This window comes from Mastigoproctus giganteus, chromosome 9 (genome assembly GCF_048544385.1).
Source record: "Mastigoproctus giganteus isolate SK-2022 chromosome 9, ASM4854438v1, whole genome shotgun sequence".
In the NCBI taxonomy this organism is placed as follows: Eukaryota; Metazoa; Arthropoda; class Arachnida; order Uropygi; family Thelyphonidae; genus Mastigoproctus; species Mastigoproctus giganteus.
The window spans coordinates 170728795-170752858 of NC_143583.1; the positions used below are offsets into that span (position 1 = coordinate 170728795).

The window sequence follows — 24064 nt, forward strand, 5'->3', positions numbered from 1 at the left end:
TTGGTCACTCACACACTGGCAAGGCTTTTGTGGATTTATAGGATGATTGTTTTCTACAGCAGCATGTTCGAGAGGCAATTTGAGGGAGTAATACTCTTGATCTGATTATCAGTAGTGATTTTTCATGCATTAAGAATCTGAAGATAAAAGAACTACTTAGTGGCAGTGATCACAGTGTGCGGAAGTGGGATTTACTCAAAGAGGTAACTAACATTGGGGGTAAAGGGAAGAGTTTTTGCTTTTCACAAAGGTGACTACGGTGGTCTGAGACAGTATTTAAATTATATGCAGTGGGACCAACTGATGATGTAACCAACAGCAAATTCAAAATGGGAAGCCTTCAAAGAATTAATCTTGGAAACTACAAAGCCTTTCATATCAACTAAGAAATATTGTTCAAGGTTTAGGCCTAAATGGATGTCAGATGAACTAATGAGACTTGTGGCAGAGAAGAAAAATGCATGGGATCCATATAAATTATCAGGCGACACAGAAGCCTATGATAGATAAAAGCTGGTCTGTAACCAAGTCACAAAGGAGGTTAGGCAGGCAAAGGCAGATTACAAGAAATCCTTGACAAAGGATGCAAAGAAAAACAGCAAAGAGTTCTTTACTTATGTAAACTCTAGAAGGAAGGGGATGAACCAGATTGGTCCACTGGATATTGATGGTTAACTGTTGATGATCCTGATGAGGTAGCTAACAAACTAAATGAGTATTTTGCATCTACATTCACACATGAGGAGTTATTCAGGGAGGGGAATGCCAGAGGTGAATTAAACTCTGGCAGAGAGCTAAATGATTTTGTAATAACTGAGGGCAAAGTGGAGGAGAAATTGTTGAAGATAAACATAAGAAAGGCACTTGGGATGTTCGGGATCTATCTGGTTATATTAAAGGAGGCAGCACAGGAAGTAAGCAAGCCCTTAGCCATAATTATGAGAGCTTCCTTGGATTCAGGGGAAGTACTCAAGACTTCGTTTATAGCTCAGACACAGCACGGGTTTGTTAAGGGGAAGTCTTGTCTGACCAATTTGATTGCATACTATGATGTGGTCACAAAGGAACTGGATGCAAACAATAATTTTGATATCATACATTTTGATTTTATATTGTTGCACAAATTGGAGTAGTGTGGCATTGGAGGCAAATTGCTGCTATGGATAAAGATGACAGAGAGTGGTAATCAATGGAAATTGCTCTTTGTCGAGTCCACTAATGGTATTAGTGGAGTTCCCCAGGGTTTAGTGTTGGGTCCATTGTTGTTTTCTGTATTTATTAATGATACTGATGATGGTATATCAGGCTTAATATCCAAGTTTGCAGACGATATGAAGGTCCGTGGGGTTGTTAATAACACTAATGACAGTATGCTGCTGTAACAGGGTTCTAGGAAAGTTGAGCAGATGGGCTGAGAGGTGGCAACTGAAGTTTAACATTGACAAATGTAAAGTACTGCATATGGGAAGCAGTAACTCCGTGGTACTACACTGACAGGCAGAGAATGAAATGTCCAGGCAGATATGAAGTTTTCTGATCTGTGCAGAGGGTTTGCTAGAGTAGCTCATGGTGTCTTGTCAATGATATACAGAAATCTTTCTAGCAGGGATAAGGAGGTGATTATTCCCTTGTATAAGGCAATAGACAGGCCACACCTTGAGTACTGTATACAGGTCTGGAGGCCTCATTTCAAGACGGATGTAGAGCTGCTGGAACGAGTACAGAGAAGGGCAACAAGATTAGTGAATGAAACAAAGGGGTACTCTCATGAAGAAAAGCTTAAGTTTTAAAAAAATTACAGTGTCTGGATGCTAGGCACCAGCGAGGTGATCTGATGGAAGTGTATAAAGCCTTGAATGGTTTGAGCATGCTCAATGCTGATGGGATTCTTCCTCTTGCTCAGAATAATCGCCTGAGAGAGCGTAAATTCAAATTGAGGAAAGACAGTTGTAGGATAGATGTGTGAAAGTTTGCCTTTGGCCAGTGGGTGGTTGATTGCTGGAACAAACTTCCAGCTGTCATTGTAGAAGTTGATAGCTTAAATAGATTCAATGCAGACCTAGACAAACATTTGAAGCGAGTGGATGGGTGAAATGAGAAGGTGTTTTTTTTTTTGGCTGATGCTATATAAGCTTGCTTTCTTGCCTCTTGTGCCTTTACTAATACTAATGCTATATTGGCACACACACTAATGTTAGGGGCAGTGTAAATAAATTTGATGAATTTGAAGTACTGAGTAAGTTATCAAATGTAAACATTGTAGGAATGGCGGAGATGTGATGTCACTCAGATATAAGTGATGCTGAATTGAATTTTGGGCGTACAATTTATACAGGAAGAACAGACAGGACAGGAGGGGGGGGGAGTGGTTATACTCTTAGTTAAGAAAAATATTAAATCTAAATCAGTGCATCCAGTTGACTTGGGTAACAAGTGCAATGTTGAGTCAGTTTGGTGTGATATAAGCACTGGGAAAACAAAATTGAGAGCAAGAGTGTTTTATAGGCCTAATCACTGTGATGGGTATACATTTTTGAGATGTCAACTGGAATTTGTGGGTTGGTCACTCAGACATTAGCAAATTTTTGTGGATTTCTTTGATGACTGTTTTACACAGCAGCATGTTAGAGAGACAATAAGAGGAAGCAACACTCTTTATCTGACTATCAGCAGAGATTATTCATGCATTAAGAATCTGCAGATAAAAGAATCAGTGGGTGGATCACAGTGTACTAATGTGGAATTAATTAAAGACATAATGCTCTCAAAGGTAAAGGGATAGACTTTTTCTTTCGTAAGGGTGACTCTTGGATGTTACCAACAGCAAATTCTAAATTTAGGGTGACATCAGCATTTGATTTAAGACCTTAAACACTTTGTTTGGTCTCCTTGCAGATTCCTAGCTTTTTGATACTGCAATTTGTAGAACTGAAAATTTTTCTTGCTAAGGTATCCTTTTGTGTCCCTGACTAATCTTGTTGCTCTTCTTTGCACTCATTCCAATGTATCTTCATCTGTATCTTCAACGTATCAACATTTCCTTATACTATGAAATTACTTCCTTATATAACAATATGATCTCTGACTTGTCCCTCCTGGCAGAATTCCTGTATATCAATGACAGAGCTCATTTGCTCTGCTATCAGCCTGTCTACACTGCTCAAAGATCTTCCTGTCAGTCTGTATAATTACCCTCAGGTCTTTTTCCTTCTCCCTTACCCTGAGTGGAGTACTACCCAATTGGTATAGTATTTTTGGGGTTACTGCTTCACATATGCAGTACTTGGCATTTTCATTATTAAATCGCAATTGCCACTTCTCAGCCCATCCCATAAATTATCCAATTTATGTAGGTTTTGTAGCAGAAGTCAAGATATATAAAAACTTTAAATGAGAATACAGTAAATTTATCACAAAAGTAAAATGAATAGAAAAAGTAAATAGAAGTTTGTATTTGAAATCTGGATTGCTACATTTTTGTTTCAATATTTAATGCTTGCTTCATTTTTTTTTTTTTTTTTGACACACTATCATTCCTTAATGCATTCATTGTTTACAATAAGGGTACTATGGATATCTATATGCAGGATCTTTATATAAATATTTACAAACAAAATGTATAACAAATCAAAATATGAAACATGCAAACATGGGCATCCGTAAACTGAAATAATTCTAATGAAACAGAGTGTTTTTGAATTTTTTCAATGGCAGACAAAGAGATCTGAGGAATTAATTAAAAACAAAGAGCAATGTTGAGAAAAAAAAAAAGTCATGTAGAACTGAAAGTGTCTGAAATTCTGTTCCAGATATGACAGGAGAGAGTACATGATGAGAGACTTGTCAATTAATTCAGCCTTGGAAAGACTGTGAAAGGCTGACGAGATGGAATTTTTATGAGCACAGTTTGTGCCTTTTAACAGGAGCAACTGTTTTTAGATGGATGGGATACAATTGGATACAGGAGTGTAAGATTATTTGCTGATACCATCGAGGCAGTTTTAGGTGGGTCGTAAAACTTCTAGCTAAGAGGGAGGGTACACAGACTAAAAGATTAACAGCAGCTGCACACAGAGATCTAAGTGATTCTTGCAGTACTTCTATTGGAACTTGCAGCAGCCTGGTAAACAGGTGTCAGGGATTGAAAGGCCTGCTGGGTGTTTTTGTGGAAAAGCAAATGCATGGGCTGTATTAGAGTTAACAAGAGAGAAAACAGGTGCATTATATAATTGTGTGTACATTAATGCTAGGAGCATAGTAAATAAATTTGTTGAATTTGTAGTACTCCTGAAGTCAACAATTGGAGACATGGTGCCACTCAGATACAAAGGAAGCAGAATTTGAATTTGGCAAGTACAATGTGTACAGAAAGGACAGGACAGGAGGAAGTTTCTAAGGCAGCACATCCCAGTGGACATGGGCAGCCAGTGCAATGTTGAGACAGTTCGGTGTGACATAAGCACTGGGAAAACAATATGAGACGAAGGGCATTTCAAAGGTCTAAAGATTCTAATGAGTATAATTAACAACTGTACAGAGTGGGCTAGTAAATCAGATCACTATACAACTCAGCATCTAAAAATTTTGAAAGGACATCTCATTTCAAAACTTGGTGAGACTGTGAGCATGATTCAACCTCTGGTTTCAAATAAAAGTAAAAATTCTCTAATGATAAAAACACAGAAGCTTATAATGTCCTAAAGACAAAAATATAGAAGGTTATAGCTGAGTCCTCTCTAAATTCTGCCAGTCTTAAAACAGCCAAAAATTAAAAAAATTCTCGAGGTTAAAATATCATATTGCAAAAAAAAAAAAAAAAAAAAGTTGTTCTTGGCAACATGCATTCATTTTTTACCATCTGACCCTGAAAAATATTTTTTGCTTATGTTTACTATTTATTTATACAGTACCGCATTTTTTTGGTTTTTCTGACAATCCTTCCCATCTCAATTAACATGAACTAACCTTACGAAAATTTTATATTGTTTCTCAGAGCAAAACTGGAGTTACAATTAATAAGCTTTCGGCTGGGAGGCAGCCTTCTTCAGATTGAATACATGAATGGCAGTTGGAATAGAGATGTACACTGCCAGGATGATGTGTGAGGCGCGTGGTTAATTGTTTGTTGATGTTTGTGGCTGTGACATATGGTGGTGACGTGGCCAGCGTTTGTCTATGGATAGAATTACTGCCTCTGTGATGGGGTTAACTTGGCAACCACTGTTCCTGTTCAAAGAGGCATCCGAGCATTTTATATTTAACGATTCCAACCAGGTGCGCTTTAGGTAATGGTGGGACCTGTCCACAACCACGACATCGCAGTGTGGGTCGATGTCGTGGCGGGTTGTCCAGACATGCTCGGCGATAGCTGAGTGTTCTACATCTGCCAAACGGATCGCCCTTTTATGTTCTGAGAGACGTTTCTCGAGTCGACGTCCAGTCTCTCCAAAGTAGCAGCTGGTGCAGTCACGGCAAGAGATGTGATAGACCAAACCGCTCTGTAGAAGAGTGGGGACGGGCGGAGAAGAGTGGGGAAGGTGTTTTTACGTTGGAGATAAGAGAACGCAGTTTCTTGCCTGGGAGTTGGATGCATTTTATCCCAAATGATCTTAGGATTCTACTGATCTGTTGTGACAGGTTGGGGTAGTATGGGATAAATGCCCTCGTGGATGACTCGTCACTGTTGGCGTTGCTGTTGGTCGTCACGTTGTTGCGTGCCTGTAGATCACACCTGTCAAGGACGTCGATGGGATAGCCACACTTCGTAAGGTCTACTTTGACTCTGGTGATCTCTTTGCGTCTCTCATCTGCGGAGCTGGAGTGTGTCCAGGCGCGAGTTAGCAAGGTTCGGGCAGTGGAGAGGAGGTGGCCCCGCGTGTGTGCTGACCGGAAGTTGGTAAATTGGCCAGCACACATAGGTTTGTGATAAACTGTCGTCTTCAAGCATGTGTCTTCGCGCCGGACAAGTGTATCTAGGTATGGTATAGAGTTGTTCGACTCCAGCTCAATCGTAAACTTTATGAAGGGCGATAGTGAGTTGAGGTGGGTTAGGAGTCATTGACCTGAGTCTCTAGGGATGACAACGAACACATCGTCTACATAGCGACACCAAAAGGCGATGTGATCTGGCGCGTGTGTAAACGCACGTCCCTCTAACTCCTCCATCACGATGTTTGCTGTGACAGAGCTGACAGGGGAACCCATGGCTGTGCCATGTATCTGCTGGTAGATTGAGTTGTTAAACATGATTGCACCCCCTGTTAAGCACAGTCTGAGGGCGGTGGAAATGTCATCAGGCGTCAGCCTAGTTCTGTCGCTAAGGGTTTCATCGTTGTCCAAGAGTTGTTTTGCACAAGAGATGGCATGTTCCACTGGGATGGAGGTAAATAGTGATATTACATCGAACGAAGCCATGACTTGATCCTGTGAGATGGATATAGAGTGGATCCTTTCTATGAACTCAACACTGTTGGAGACGGTGTAGGTGGTCTTGCCAACTAGAGGAGAAAGAAGTCTCGAGACAAACTTGGACAGCTCGTAAGTCGGTGATCCACAGCAGGATACAATTGGTCTTAGTGGTGTGTCTTCTTTGTGCACCTTCGGCAGGCCGTAAAACCGTGGGATCTGACACCCGGAGGCACGGAGGTGATTACGGGTTGACTGTGTGACTGTGTGATGCCGAAGGTGCACAAAGAAGACACACCACTAAGACCAATTGTATCCTGCTTTTTTACTATGAACTAACCTGTGATTCCTTTAATTCAGTGTGCTCAATTTTTATATTCAATGAGGAAATACTAAAAAAACAATCAACTCTTTTTCATTAATCACTGCCCCAGGGTTCTAATCTAATTGCTAATTTCAATGTTCAAGAGATATCTAGATATATAAATGTGTCTATCTCTTTGCACACTATCTTCTCTTTTCAACAGATACTGTAAAAAAGCTATTAGCCCCTTCCACCAATGGCTGGTTACGTATATAAATTTTTATTTGGAAAATTAAATGCACTAGGCATAATCCTTATGGGTTTTGATAATTAACTATATAATATCGGTGTAAATACACCATAGTTAACCCATATATTTGAGCTACGATTGTAGCGTAGAAGGCATCGTTTTAATTGTATCTCATAATGTGGTTGCCTTCACAACAAGATAGCTACTATTGAATTACTTCAAATAAATAACGCTTCTCTAGTAGAGAAGGCTACTGTTATTTATGGTACCGCTGAAAATAAATAACAGTAGCCTTCTCTCCTAGAGAAGCGTTATTTATTTGAAGTAATTCAATAGTAGCTATCTTGTTGTGAAGGCAACCACATTATGAGATACAATTAAAACGATGCCTTGTATACAATTAAAACGATGCCTTGTACGCTACAATCGTAGCTCAAATATATGGGTTAACTATGGTGTATTTACACCGATATTATATAATAAATTTTTATATAATAAACCGTGATATACTAATTTGAGTGTATTTTTTATTTTTAAAAATAATATGAAGGTTTGGTGTGAATTTAGTATTTTCTGGTAAATTACTGGAGAAAGAGAGAGAGAAAAAAAAAAAAAGTTTCCACTAGTTACATCAGCTTTAAATGTGCATTTTCTCAAAAAATATTCCAAAGTATATAAATTACATATATTGATCTCACAAAATTCAAGGGATCCTTGTAAAAAATTAGGTAAATGTTAGTTTTTTTCACTGCAGTGCATTTCTTGTTTTAAAGGGATTTTTGAATGCACTGACAAAAGAAGCCACTTTTAAAATTAAAAATTAAGTAGAGCCTAAAATGAATATTTGCATTAAATTCTTAATGTATTTCCGAATGCACAAACTCATGTAATCATGCTTAACTGATTAGTTTAATTAAATTTAAAGGTTGCACCAAGACAAGTGAATAATAAAGACAGCACTACCAATTATGTGTGGGTTGTTTATTATAACAATGGACAACTGATGTTAATACAGAAAACCTGGCTCACATCTGGTGAGTATGGGCTTGGTCCTGAGCTGGATATCATCATTCTTCTCTTTCTTGGTGATTCCTTTCTACTTCTCTCTCTCTCTCTCTCTCTCTCTCTCTCTCTCTCTCTCTCTCTCTGTCAGGGTAACTAAATTTTTTTTTTGGCTCGTGCAGCATAAGCCTCAGGCTTCCTTGCACCATATGGCTAATGATAATAATAATATCCACAGTGCTTATGTTGACAAGTAAACTGAAGGTATCAATAATTACTTGAGTCTGACATTTCTTGGATTTTACAGAGATGAATTTCATTACTTTAGAGATGTAAACAGGTGCATATGTGGGTGTGTCTTTAATGATAATCAGACATAAAAAGAAATAAAATCCAAATTTGGTTTGAATTTTTGAGCTTTCATTTAGCCATAATATAAAACATTAAAAAATCACCCCACCCCCCCAACATTAATATTGATATGCAAGTAAAGTGTTGCTTGCAATCCTAAAGTACAAACTCTGGTTTGTCTTAAAATTCAACTATATAGTAATACAATGAACTAATGTCATAGTTTGAGGCTTTCTGCCCCTAAAATTTTATAACCAATAAGCTGATGCCCTGCACCACAAAATTGTCCATCTTTATTTGGACTTTTTTGTGGTAATGAAAAATTTGCAAAAAGAAGAAAATTAAGCCCAACACATCTGCATCACAAAAGGTTGAAGGCATCCTCAGTGTAAACTCAAACACTTAAGTTTACCTTCAGCCTTTCATGATGCAGATGGTGTTGAACTTTTCGACTTCATTTTCTGCTTTTTACAAATTTTTCATCACCACAAAAGAGTGCATTTAAAGATAGGCTGTTTCGTGGTGCAGGCCATCAACTTATTGGTTACAAAATTTTAGGGCAGAAAGCCTCAAACTATTACATTGCTTAGAGAAATTGTATCTTTCATACTGTGTAAATAAGTCACAACAGGATTGTCAGCTCTTGTACTGTTCCGAAGCTATTTGGCCTCTCATCAGTGGGTGGGTACCTACCCACCCACTGATGAGAGGCCAAATAGCTTCGGAATAGTGCCAACTTCTTGGTGGTATTTAATTGAGAATAAGTAATAGTACTCTTCTCTTATGGGGAAGTTTACTTATTCAAAGTACAACAGGATGGTAACTAGCTGTGAATAATTTTACAATATGAAACATTATAATAATGATGTCTAATCAACAAACTTTTGTTTTTCTTAAGATTATACTATGTAATGATGAAACTACACTATACTATGTAATGATGAAACTACACTATACTATGTAATGATGAAACTACACTAAAATTCAACTATGCAATAAACAACATCATACTTACTAGTGGATTAAAAGTATTAATTTTGATATGTACAGTAAACCCTCGTTAATTCAGATGTTGGATAGTCTGAATCAAAATATGAAAAATTTTGTTCACAGTTGAATACTTTGAAAGACAAACGAGATTTAGGAAGGCAGATGAGTAACTCTCACTGCACACAGATTGACTGCTCAGAGAGAGAGAGAGAGGGAGAGAGAGAGATGAAACATACATTACATTGACTTGTGTGTTGTTCAGTATTGTTGTTGACCCTGAGTTGGATGGGTTATTGCTTATATCGCTTCATCACCATACTTCTTTATATGTATATACATATGTACGTAAATTAACATATTTTATATAATTATGGGTTCTAAAGAATTAAAAACTGAAATAAAAAGAAAACATTTTACTTTAACTATTATTAACAAGCTCAAAGTGATAGAAAAACTTGAAAATGGTGTTCCTGGAAATAAAAAATTGCTGAAGAATTTGGTATTGGCTAGCAGGCTGCCAGATATCAAAAAACAACAACAAAAAAAATCTATAAAGATATTTCCTTTAAAATTCAATGTGGGGAGGGATAAAAGCAGTGTATCAAATAGACAGACATTAAAAAAAGCCAAAAGAAGCGTTTTCTGGAATAAGTTGTATTCACAGTAACGATAAAGTGGACACATTAGTGCCACCTCATAAATGTATAAAAGACAAAACATCTATCCATCTATCGATGGATTAATGTATTGTCTTTTTATAGTTAAATAAAAGCTCTACAGTGATTTTTTAAATTTATTTTCATCACCACTCCCTATATCATTAAATTTTCCATTTATTTGTGTTACAAGTTTTTTTTTTTTTTTTTTTTGTCTTTTAGGACTATCTTTTGCTTCACTAATCTCGATTATTGCTTAATCCGGATGACCTTCCCCATCCCCAATTATTTCGGATTAGTGAGGGTTTACTGTATATGTATTGAAAAACTGTGTGTGCATACTTGTGTTTAGGCACAAGTGTTTTTTTTTTTTTTTTTTTTTTGTTCTCTTTTTCTAAGGATGTCACATATAAGCAAAATGTTTCTACTTCTTTCCGAGAACAAGAAATTTGTTGCTCTCGGAATCAGTAAGTTTTGGATTACTTTACATTTCTGTAAGCTTTATTTCAATTTGATCTTATTTTATCTTATGTTGTTTGATATTAATTTCAATTTTAGACTTCTTTTAATCCGATTCTTTGTTGGGTCAACAGTGAATGTACTTGCAATAACGATAGTATTATTTGGCGTCTATTTGCCCTAACCTCCATGTTCAAAATTCAAAATGTAATTAATTTATTCATTTATGATTATTGCTTGAATATATTTTACTACAGAAACAGCACATTCCCATACTGATGTGTTTCCTTTTGATTTTGGTGGTTGACACTTGAAAAAACTAATTAAAAATATAAATATTAAAATTTGGTGGTATACAACAATATCCTTTGCAATTATTTATATATTTTTTAGTTTTGTGTACTCTGCAAATTTGATATGATATTATTAAGATACCGACCCTGAGATATACTTTTCAGATAATCTCCCAACTTATATACTTGCTCAATCCTAAATATACCTTTATTAATTTACTGTACAAAATGTCATAATTCTACTTTTCATGCAATCTTCTAACCTATATACTTACTCAACTATATACTCATTATGGTTAAGGTTTAATTGCTTTAGCATTGATCTCAGTCCATAAATTACTTTCAATCATAATACCTAAACTGTGTGTGTGTGTGTGTGTGTGTGTGTGTGTGTGTGTGTGTGTGTGTGTGTGTGTGTGTGTGTGTGTGTGTGTGTGTGTGTGTGTCAATTATATGGTGACAGGATCTATCTCCCTTATATTTAAGTTTATGTCAATTAGACCATTTTGTCATATTTGGATTGAAATTTTTAAATTTGATGTTAAAATTTGATTAAGTATTACCGTTTAGATTTCACGGTTTCTAAATTTAAATTTTGCCTAATCAACTGTTTATTTCAATTAGAAAATTGTTCCCCATACTCTATCTATCAATAACCTCTTATCATTATCTAAAAACTTAACTGGTGAACTTCTGAAATGAACATAAACTGATTTCATTTGAAGCAAAAAATATTAAAAACAGAATAGCCACTGTGAGGAGATATGGCACAAACTACTCTCTACAGCTAGCCGTTTCACATACTGAAGAGTGAACATCACATACATCCATTGTGATGTTTGCTCATATTATTATTATTTTTTTACCTCAAAAAAAAAAAAAAAAAAAAATCAGTTTATGCTTGCTTCAGAAGTATACTAATAATGATTTTAGGCTAATCCAAGGGCAGAGAAAAACACTTCCATTAGGGAAAACTGTTCATTGGACAAAATTTAAATTTATATATTGTAAAATCTATTAATTATAATATCATCATCATCATCAGCCATTTTCAATTCACTGCAGGATGAAGGCCTCTCCAGCAACTTTCCAGTCCCTTTTGTTTTGTGCAATGGCCATCCACTTACTATCCACAAACTCGTGAATTTCATCTGTCCATCTCAGTCTTTGTCTTCCAGGTCTTCTTCTAGATCCTCTTGGATACCATTCTGTTTTTTTCTTAGTCCATCTGTCATCATGTCTTTGAGTTATATGTCCTGCCCAAGACCATTTTAGTTCTTTAATTTTGATAAGAATGTCCTTTACTTGAGTTTGCTGCCTAATCCATGTTTCTCTTCTTATCTAACAGTCTGATTCCTAATATAATTTGCTCCATTCATTGCTGTGTAGTCCTCAGCTTCTCTTACATTCTTTATTTTACATTTCAGACAAATTTAGATATTGCTCCTCAGTATATGACTATATTTCCTGAATGCTATCCATCCAAAATTTATTCTTCTCTTGACTTCCAGCCATTTATCATTACAGCTAATGACTTCTCCCAAATAAGTATATTCAATGAATTCAATTTCATTAGTTGTTAATCCATTTGGGCTCTTCCATGTGCACTTTATGTGGACATGGAAGTGCAGAAAATGGATTAAAACTCCCCCCCCCCATTCTCTATAATTATAATATGCCAAACTGAATTACAAAATTTATCAAACAAAAATAAATGAGAGAGAGAGATCAAAACAATAAATAATATTTTCCTTGTATTTCTTAGAAATTAAGGTCATTCATTTCCTCAAATTGAAATGCAGAAGCTCACCAGCGAATAAAAACATAGTCATTCATGTGGCATCTGCCACATAAATGACTATGCTTTTATGGGCTGACCATGTTTTATGGGCTGTTTGCTTTTTGCAGGTAAAAATCAGATATTTTTATAAAGAAGCTTCAGTAAATTGGGAGTACTTTATTAAATAGCTATTTCTTCACACATTGGCACATATCAGCTATTTTTATTTCAGTTTCATCTGATAAGAATGTTTGAAGAACAATCATATTCAAAAGGTAAAAGAAAAGCTGTATGGCAAAATTTAGCCAGCTCGTGCTGGCCTTTTGCAGATGCCACATGAGAGCTGTCTGAAATATAATGAAATGAAAACAGAAAATAGTACAAAATTAGAGAATACTGGCAGGGAAAGGTACATAGGAGGATTTCGTTTCATTTATAAATGTTTAAAAAATAAAGAGTAGCATGTCAGATGTATGCAACATGGAGTTAATGATGTTTATAAATAAATAAATACATTGTACAACTGACCTAAGTCCTTCTGAATCAGGAGAAAGGGTTGGAGTTGAAGATGAGTTCTGTTGATGACGAAAAAAAATATCTAATCCTTCTCCTAAATTTTGAATATCCTCTCTTATATCTTTGCTCTGGATAGCAGGACGGGTAGGAGCACGTGTTTTCAGCCTCTTAGGTCTTGCTTTACCAAGGTGCTCTAACTTTTCTGATGTAGGAGAAAGACTTGGTAAACTTTCCACTAAAATAAGACAATGCAAAAAAGGCCAACCAGTTATGATAAACGTTATGAACAGCATATCAAAACTTAATGCTAATTTATAGTTTTAAGTACTACCTTCCTAAATACAAATATTTCAAAATTTATGAATAAAATAAGAAAAATATTAACACTTAGAGTGCTAAAATATCAAATATAAGTTGCAAAAAATCCTCTGCTGATGGAAAAGCAGTAACATAAGCATCATTTAAAACTTTTCATTTTATAGCCTTATGAAAATAACTCAATATCAAATTAGAGAAATAGTATATCCAAAACAATATTTCTGTACTTAGTATCCCTCCCAAAAGAAAATTAAAATAACAAGAATGGGATATCATAAATTTTGGTTAAACGAACAGTTAAATGTAGAGAGAAAAGAAAAAGAGAAAGAAATAGTAGTAAATTGAATCGATATTAGATGACATTAACAAAAAATATATATATATTTATCAGATATTTTTATAAAGAAGCTTCAGTAAATTGGGAGTACTTTATTAAATAGCTATTTCTTCACACATTGGCACATATCAGCTATTTTTATTTCAATTTCATCTGATAAGAATGTTTAAAGAACACTCACATTCAGAAAAGTTTTTTCTCCCTCTCAGTGCTACATTTTTGTAGTTTTAACTTCTTCATAAAAAATGAATCATATACAAACATAAATTGCCCATAATTTCTTTTCCTTTCCTATTTTCTTTTATGTAGTTACTCAAAAGGTTATTATCACTAAGTTGGTGTACTAAGTTCAGGTTTTAATAATAATAATAATAAAAATAAAAAATTGTTTCAACCTCAAAAGCCTTCCCAAAGAATTTTATATGCTTATATGACATTTAAATTGATGCTGCACTCAATTAGAAACAACCTTATTAAAAAAGAATGCACAATAAAAATCAATTTGTAAATAATTAACTCACCATCAGCATCCTTTGGTAGGAGATCAGGAATGTCATCTGCTGCTATCCCTTCTACACTATCTAGATTTAAAATACCCATCTTTTTACTCACTTCAGAATGAATAATATAAATAATCCTGCTTAATCAGTGAATATTTTTATATACACACACACACACAAAAACAAAAAAAAAAACAAAAAACAAACAGAATATAAAAAGATGCAATAAAACAAACTGTGATCCATTTACTAAATAAGTGTTAAGACCAATTGGTTTTTTAATTAAAAGAAAAGTGCTTAGCCCAGAATGAATAAGTAAAAGAAGAAAGTAGATAAAACAAAAATGAAAAACCAAAAGAAAGTTACATAATCAGATCAAAAAATAATAATAAGAAAAGCAATTCCAAATGAAGGAGCCAAAGATGAAAGATGAACTGAAAATAACTTTAAACAGAAAACATATATGCCAATAATCCTGCCAAAAGTCAACACACTTTGTTCAAATTTGAACATACCAGTCCCATTTCACTATCTTCCAGTGTGAACAGGTATATACATGTGTGTGTGTGTAGTCAAGTGGTCATGATTAACAAATCTCATAACTAAATTAACATTCTCTCTGGACATATAAGATTTTTTCTTTTTTACCTAGTCAGGTAAGTCTCTTGAAAATCAGAACATGATACTTTTGTTTACTTAAAACAAGATTAATGCACCCAACACACTCTTTTATCATTACACCCCATCCAGCCATCAATCCCACCTTTGATCTCCTCCTTGTAAATAGTCTGGGTGCATTTAGTGCTCAAGGATTGTGTAAATGTTGCTGTTTTAGATATCCTGTAATAAAAACTGCTGCTGTTTATTTGTGTTGTTCTTTTTTATCGGGAAATATCATTGTTGTAATTCTCCCAGGATTCCATCAATCCTGGGAGAATTACACAGGGAGTTACAGAGAGAATTACCTGGGAGAAAAACACAGAAGAAAACATAAACATACAACTATCAAAGTCAACCCAGAGCATTCAAGACTGCATGAAACTTAGTTTGTTCAGCATACCTAGTGGAGCAGTGTGGCATTAATGGTGTGTGTGTGTGTGTGTGTGTGTGAGAGAGAGAGAGATTATTAATGTATAGTGTTCTTCATGGACTAATGGTTATTAGAGGAGTCCCTCCAGGGTTCCGTGTCGGATCAATGTTGTTTTCTCTATTTATTAATGATACTGATGAGGATATATCAGGCTTAATGTCTAAGTTTGCAAATGACAATGGTTGGCAGGGTGTTTAATGACAGTAATCAGGGTAAGCTGTTTCAACAAGATATATAAAAATTAGGCAAATAGGCTGAAAAATGGCAGTTGAAGTTTAACAGTGACAAATGCATGACACTGTATATGGGTAGCTGTTTTGTTTGTTATTTGGTTTTTAGGAGCATTAGCAACTAAGGCAATATTGCTCCGGGGATATGCGGTGGTCATTCCCTGACCTTTCCGCATCCTTCATATTTGGTGGTCACGGGCTCGAACCTCGGTCTAATCAAGAAGCGTGTGCTACGCACTGCTGCTCCTGCCCACCTGGCTACGGAGGCGCCCTATATATGGGTAGCAGTGATCTCAGTTTAATGTACCAACTTTTGGTACTACATTCAATGGAAAATGAAAAAGATGGGGGGGGGGGGTTTATTGTGCAATCAGATATAAAGTTTCTCTGAGCAATGCAGATAGGCTGCCAGAGCAGCTTATAAGGTTTTGTCAATGATATACAGAAACTTTGCTAGAAGGGATAAGGAGGTGAAAATCCCATTGTACAAGAAAAAGGTTAGGCTATATCTTGAGGTTAGCTTATACAAAGGTCAGACTACACTGCATACAGGCCTGGAGGCCTCATTTTAGGAAGTATGTTGATCTGGTGGAATGGATGCAGAGAAGGGCAATGAGATTGGTGAAGGGAAAGAACGGGTGGTTTTACCAAGAAAGGTTTCAGTTCTGAAAATTGCAGTGCCTGGAAACTAGACACCAGCAAGATTATCTGTTGAGGTGTTTAAGGCTTTGAATGGATTGAGCAAGCTCAATGGCGATGGCATTCTTCCTCTTACTCAGACTATATACAAGAGGGCATAAATTCACATTGAGGAAGGATAATTCTGGGTAGATATGTGGAGGTTAGCTTTTGGACAGGGCTACATTGACTGTTGGAACAAACTTCCATCCGTTACTGTGAAAGTGGGTGGTTTAAATCAATCAGAACTAAACTTATTAGAAGGGATGGTCAAGTGATGTGGGAAGGTTTTTTTTTTGTAGATGCTTTATGATGCAAGAAAGCTGATGCTTTCTTGCATCATATGCCCCACTATAATAATAATAAAAAAGGAAATACCAGTACATATTGTAGTTATTTTTTTTACAACTGTGAATGGAAAACATTGAGCTAATTTATACATTTGTTGAGAAGAGGACTGAAAAGTCATTTTGATAGTTTTCACCAGCCAATTAGAATTAACTGGGCCATACTATTTGCTATATTTAGTTTAGTATAAAGAAAATTGGGGCCAAAACAAATCACAGTAAATGTGTTCTTGAAGTGAGGGTCCGTTTTTTAGGGTAAAAAAACACAGTGCAATGGAGGTGAAATAACTTCTCCAGGAACAGAAACATTAAGAAAAGTTCCAACAGCATATTTGGCTAAATAGATATGGATGAATCAATCAATATTCAAGTCTTCGTTTCAGGAATAAATATTAGTATCTTAACATGCAAAGGAAACCAGACACTTCTACTGCACCAAAACTAGTCACTGGCCAAAGGAAACACACATATATATATATATATATATATATAACTCATTTTGTAATTTTTTGCACTTATTTGGACCCATGCATATTGATTTCAGTGTCACTTAACAGCAAGCATATTTTAACCTTGTTATCATGTGAATAAGAAAAAATAGAGCTATTTAGCAGATTAAGAAGACACAGCAGAATCTGGCTTGGATTTTCTCTCCTTACCATCTATGAGATCTTAGGTATTAGCATTAGCTTTCAGTTTTGTCCTAGGAAACAACAGAAGTAGAGTAGGATCTTCAAAAGATTTGAATTTTAATAGGATACAGCATCCCTGCTAGGTGGTAGTATAATTGATAATTACCAATCTCTGTAGCCTACATATTTGAAACCTCTTCTCATGTTAGTGCTACTTAAAAAAAAAAAAAAAAAAAAAAACTTTGTTTTAGATGTGGCCTGCATACAAGGACAAAGTAATCTGCACATAATCATATCCTTATAGTGGAATTATAATTTCTTGTGGAGATCAGGAGGAGATCTCCACAAGAAATTCTTTGATAAATCATTAACAAGATGCCATATGCCCTCTTTGCTGCTTGTTTGCACAGCAGAGAAAAATTTTGTATATTTCTGTATTCTAATCCTCAAATCCCTTTCTTCCTCAATCATTTTTAATTGAACCCAACTGAGTTTACGTTATTTTTTAAATATTTACACCTGAATTTAAAATTCTGCATTTTGTAGTGACCAGACATTTTTGTTTTCTAGGATTTGTTTCAGTTTTCAGAATTTTTGTTCTAAAAGTTTCATTTTGGGACACACAAATATCTGCCCAGTTTCCCAAAATTTTAAACATAATGATTTACCCAGCAGTTTATATTATCTCTATTTGCAGAAATTCATTTTCCATCTCAAATTAGATAAAAAAAAAAATAATAACAATAATAATAAAAAAAGGCTTTTGCATTTCTAGTCCTGGAAAAACCACTTATTTGTGTAACTTTAACAAGACTGAATTCTAAGTTAGTATGGACAACAGCTGAGCATACATTTCCCTTTCCTCTCTTCTATATATAAGCACTTTTAGTAGTATCAGTAACCACTTTTTAGCCCACAGGCAAAAGAGGCCTGTGGACTAAACGGTGAAATTCCATATGGACAGACGACCTACTTTGCAATCTCCATTGATTCTACTCAAGGATATATTATTTTCAATACTAGTTTGTCCTAATTTGTAAATTTCAGAAATTTGTTATATAAAAGATGTAATGCGCATCAAGTTATTAACAAAATTCAAAAACTCTAGTTAAGTTGCATTTTACTCAACAGAAAATATTTAATCCTCAATTGACTGAGTATTCAATCTTTTGGACAGTTCTTCCTTGAATCAATTTAAACTATCAATTTCCAAGACAGATGAAAGCTAGTTCCAGCAATCAACAACCCACTGGCTAAAGAAAAATTTCTGCACATCTGCAACAGTCCTTGTTTTAAATTTATGCCCCCTCAAATGTGCAATCTGAGCAAAAGGAAGAATCTCATCAGCACTGAGCTTGCTCAAACCATTCAAAGACTTATAAACATAAATCAGATCCCCTTGCAGGTGCTAAGACTACAGATGCTACAATCTGCAGAACTTAAGCCTTTATTGGTAACAGCACCCCTTTGTTCCCATCACCAATCTCGTTGCTCTTCTCGGTACTCATTCCAGCAGTTCTACATCCTTCCTAAAATGAGGAATCCTGCATGCAGTATTCAAGGTGTGGCCTGACCACTGCTGTACACAAAGGGATAATCACCTCCTAATCCCTGATAGCAAAGTTCCTATATATCATTGACAAGACCTCATGAGCTACTCTGGCAGCCTGTCTGAACTGCTCCAAAATAATCATACCTGACTGCACAATTCCCCCCCCCCCATCCAAGTCTTTTTAATTCTCCACTAGAATGAGTGTAGTACTGCACAGTTGGTACTTTACTCTGAGGTTACTGTTACCCATATGCAGTACTTTGTATGTGTCAAAGTTAAACTTCAGTTGCCACCTCTCAGCCCATCTGCCCAACTTTTCTAGATCCTGTTGCAGCAGCGTACCATTATTTCTGTCATTAACAACCCTGCAACCTTTATATCATCTGCAAACTTGTACATTAACCTTGCCTAATATACCTTCATCAATGTCACTGATAAATATAGAAAACAACAATAGTCCGAACTCCAAACCACGGGGGGACTCCACTAATAACATGAGTCCGCGAAAAGGTCTGTCTTCCCCACTCAATCATCCCTTCATCCAGAGCAGCAAGTTGCCCTTGATGCCACACTGCTCCAATTTGTACAGCAGTCATTTATGAGTAACAATATCAAAAGCCTTTCTGAAATCCAAGCAATGATATCAAATTATTTTTTGTATCTAGTTCCTTTGTGACCACACCATATTAGCCAATCAATTTCCTCAGGCAAGATTTCCCCTTAACAAACCCATGCTGTGTCTGAACTATAACTGCAGTCTTGTCTAGATGACCCTGCTTTTCTTCTTTAACCAGCGACTCCATTATTTTCCCTGGAACATAAGTTAAATTCATCATCATCAGCCATTTTCAATCAACTGCAGGATGAAGGCCTCTCCAGCAACTTTCCAGTTCCTTCTGTTTTGTGCAATGGTCATCCATTTATTACCCACAAACTCATGAATTTCATCTGTCCATCTCCGTTGTTGTCTTCCAGATTTTCTTCTAGCTCCTCTTGGGTACCATTCTGTTATTTTCTTAGTCCATCTGTCATCATGTCTTCGAGCTATGTATCCTGCCCAAGACCATTTTAGTTCTTTAGTTTTGACAAGAATGTCCTTTACTTTAGTTTGCTGACCAATCCATGTGTTTCTCTTCTTATCTAACAGTCTGATTCCCAATATAATTTGTTTCATTCTTCGCTGTGTAGTCCTCAGCTCCTCTTCCATTCCATTCTTTTGGTGAGTGCCCATGTTTCACTTCCATAAGTCATGGTGGGGAGTGTATATATTGGTTCATTATTTTGTTTCAGACAAATTGGGATATTGCTCCTCAGTATGTGACTATATTTCCTGAATGCTATCCATCCAAAATTTATTCTTCTCTTGACTTCCAGCCATTTATCATTATTACAGCTAATGACTTGTCCCAGATAAGTATATGACTCCAACTTTTCAATTACTTTACTGCTCCTTCAATCATTATATCTCTTTCTGTGGTACACTTGTTCATCACTTTTTTTTTTAGCCATATTCATCTCTAGTTCAAAATCCTTACTAACTGTGCATAACTGATTAAGATTTTCCTCGAATTCTATGGGATCGTGGCTTATGACCACAATGTCATCTGCAAATCATAAATGGTTTAGGTACTCTCCATTCACATTGACCCCTTTCTGCGATCAATATAATTTTCTGAAAGCTTCCTCAAGGGCAGCAGTAAACAACTTTGGAGATACTGTCTTTGTCTAGTCTAATAAAGGAGGTAGCATTCTCACATATTTTCTTCAAAATCATAATATATGGGGTTTCTATGCCTTGTCTTTCCAGTGCCCGAAACATTGCCTTATGCTGTATGGACTCAAATGCCTTTTCGTAATCCATAAATTCTAGGCATAATGGTGTTTTATATTCATTTGCTTTCTCCATTAGCTGTGACATTAGGTGAAGTTGATCCATAGTTGAGAATCCTGTTCTAAAGCCAGCTTGCTCTTTTGGTTGATTCTCATCAAGTATTCTTTCTAATCTGTTAGTAATGACCCTTGTGAACAACTTGTAGATGTGGGACAACAAGCTAATTGGTCTATAATTTCCAATTTTTGATTTATCTCCTTTCTTATGCAGCAAAACCATGATTGCATTATTCCACTCCTTAGGCGTCAACCTTTTCTAATGCATTTTGTGAAGAGTTTTGCCAGTTTTTGTCATGTCTCTTCCTCCTAATTTTAACAATTCTACAGTAACTTCATCTTCCCCTGCAGCTTTCTTGTTCTTCATTTTCTTCAACGCATGTTCTACCTCATCAGGAAGGATATCAGGTATGTTGTATGTGTTATTAATTTGTGCTCCATCTTCCCCACTGCTGGCATCATTCCCTCACTCCATGTATAACTCTTTATAGTAGTCTTCTGCTATTTGAATTATGCCTTCTCTGCTATTTATAAGTACACCATCGCTTTTCTTCAGTTTCAGTATCATTTGTCTTTCTGTATTACTGCTCATGGCTGCTGATTTAAATCCTTTGTTTTCCCTTAATGCTTGTTCTACTTTTGTGTTAAATTTTCTTATGTTCTCTCTGAATCTCTTTCTAATAGCGTTGCATAACTCAGTATAATCAATTTTCTCCTTGTCAGTGTTTTTCTTGCTCTTCACTTGACCTCTTTGGTTCATCATGACAAGTATTATTAACAAGAAGTTAAATTAACAGGTCTCAAATTACTCATGTCATCCTTTGATCCCCTTTGTGAATAATACATTCGTACAGTCTGTGGAGGATCTCTCTGAAGTGAATCATTCTCTCAAAATTATGGCTAAGGGTTTGCTTACTTCCTTAGCTGCCTCCTTAATATAACTGGATAGAGTCCATCCATCCCAGGTGCCTTTCTTACCTTTAACTTCAACAATTTCAATTCTAATTTTCTCCCAGTTATTACAAAAATATTTACTCCCTGTTAGAGCTTGATAAGCTTCTGTAATCCTCTTCTCTAAAGAATGTCTCGTGCGTGAATGAAGATGCAAAATACTTATTCAGTTTGTCAGTAACCTTAGCAGGATAATTAACAGTCAAACCACTGATATCAAGTGGAACAGTTTGATTCATTCCCATCCTTCTAGTGTTTCCATAACTAAAGAAGACTTTGCTGTTTTTCTTTGCATTCTTCTCCAAAGATTTCTCAAAATCTGCCTTCACTCGCCTTAACTACTTTATGACTTGATTAGAGACTAGTTTATATCTATCAGATTTCTATGTTGCCTTATAATTTATATGCATTCCATTTCTTCTCTGCTACATATTTCATCAGTTTCTTTGACATTCCTTTTGGCTTAAACCTTGAACAGTATTTCTTAGTTGGTATGAAAAGCCTAGTAGTTTCTATGATTAATCCCATGAATGCTTCCCATTTAGAATTTGCTGATAGTAACATCACCAGTTGGTCCTGCTAGTCACCTTTTCAAAAGCAAAATTTGCTGATAGTAACATCACCAGTTGGTACCACTAGTAACCTTTTCAAAAGCAAAAACCCCTTTCTTTACCCTTGATGGTAGTTACATCTTTAAGTAAATTCCAAATCAATACACTGTGATCACTGCAGTTTAGTGGTTCTGTTATCATCAGTTTCTTAATGCATGAATAAACACTGCTGATAATCAGATATACTCCTTGTTGTTTTTCTAACATCCTGATTTAGAAAACAATCATCAAATAAATTCACAAAAGTCTTGCTAGTCTGTGAGTGACCAACCCACAAGTTATAGTAAATATCAGATATTAAATAAAGTTAAAATCCCCATTATAAGACATTCTGATTTAACAACCCACTCTATTTCTCTGTACAGCTGTTCATTGCATTCATTAGAGTCATTAAGCCTATACACCATTACACTCCTACTCTCACTCTCATTTTTGCTTTTGCAGTGCATAAGTTTCGGTGTGACATAAGTCACACCGAACTGACTCAACATTGCAATGGCCACCTATGTCAACTGGATGCACTGCTTTAGATTTTGTGTTTCTTAACTAAGAGTTACACAAGTTACCATCCCCTCCTTGTGGTGGGGAGTGTAACTCATGGTGAGGAGTGTGATTGGACTATCCCCATCACAAGGTCAAATGACTGAAATTAAATTTATGTTTTGTCTTTGTGTTGGGTAACACAACATAAAGACCAGCTGGGTCTTTATGTTGTGTTAAACTAACCCTACTAGACAGGTAGAGTTGAACAACATGAATGAAAACCAAGTCGTATATGGGTGAAAACCTGGGTGGCAACTTGGGATGGAAGCTCACTCAAATGATAAATGTCCTTTTTGTATACATTGTACTCCCCAGGTTCAAATTCTGCATCCCTTATACTGTTGGGATTTCAGTTACACCCAGTCTCTGAAATCCCAACAATGTCTGTATTTGATATCTTGACCAGCACTTCAAATTCATCAAATTTATTTACTATACTCCTAGTATTGGTATACATGTAAGTATATATGCAGCTGTTCTTATTCTTAATTAACCTAATAGAGCTCATGTATTCACTTGTTTTGTAATGACCCCCCCCCCCAACACCTTGCTTTCAAGGCTGCTGCTCATTCCAGTAGAAGCAGTGCAAGAATCACTATAACCTTGTCATGCGGCTATTGTTATTCTATTAGTCTGTGCATCCCCCTGCTTCCAATCTAGCAGTTTTCCGACCCACCTAACACTGCCTTGATAGTATCAGCAAATATTCTTGCACCCTTTCTATGTAAGTGTATCCCATTCCTGTAGATGCAGCCTTTCTTGTTATCAAGCACAGACAACACTGAGAAAAATTCTACCCCATGAACCGTGCACAATCTCTCCAGGTCTAAACTGACTGACAGGACTTTCTTTATATACTCCCTCCTATCATGTCTGGGCAGAATTGCAGACAGTTTTTTCAAATTTAACCTAAGTCATTACCTTTTTTTATCATTGCCCTGTATTTGTTAAGTAATTTAAACACTATCTGAAACCACTGCAGTCAACTTTAGGAAAGCAAAAGCTGTTTCCCTTTGTCCTTGATAGTTTTTACATCTGTAAGTAAATCCCACATCAATACACTGTGATAACTGCAACCTAATGGGTCTTTTATCTGCAAATTTTTAATGCATGAAGGGTCACTGCTGATAATCAGATCAAAGGCAGTGCTGTCTCTCGTTCTCTCTCAACACAATGGTGTAGAAAACAGTAATAAATAAAATTCACAAACTTCTTGCTACTGGGTGAGTTGACCAATCCACAAGTTCCAGCCAATATCTGTAAAGTTAAAATTCCTCATTATAAGACATTCTGATTTAGTGGTTCATTCTATATGTCTGTACAGATACCCATTACACTCATCATAGTCATTAGGCCTATTAACACACATAATTTTCATTTTC

General features: G+C 35.8%; 1 protein-coding gene across 4 annotated transcripts in view; it reads right to left on the minus strand.

Moving 5' to 3' along the window:
- LRR (capping protein regulator and myosin 1 linker 1 leucine rich repeat protein) overlaps positions 1–24064 on the minus strand; it is a 1021987-nt gene that overhangs the window by 210884 nt on the left and 787039 nt on the right. For 2 of the 4 annotated variants that reach the window (XM_090381857.1, XM_090381856.1), the window contains 2 exons: positions 14183–14242; positions 13019–13241 (listed from right to left, as the gene is read on the minus strand). In XM_090381857.1, the coding sequence (XP_090237983.1) occupies positions 13019–13241; positions 14183–14242 (283 nt within the window). The remainder of the gene's footprint in view (positions 1–13018; positions 13242–14182; positions 14243–24064) is intronic. The other 2 variants (XM_090381859.1, XM_090381858.1) reach the window with 1 other exon arrangement.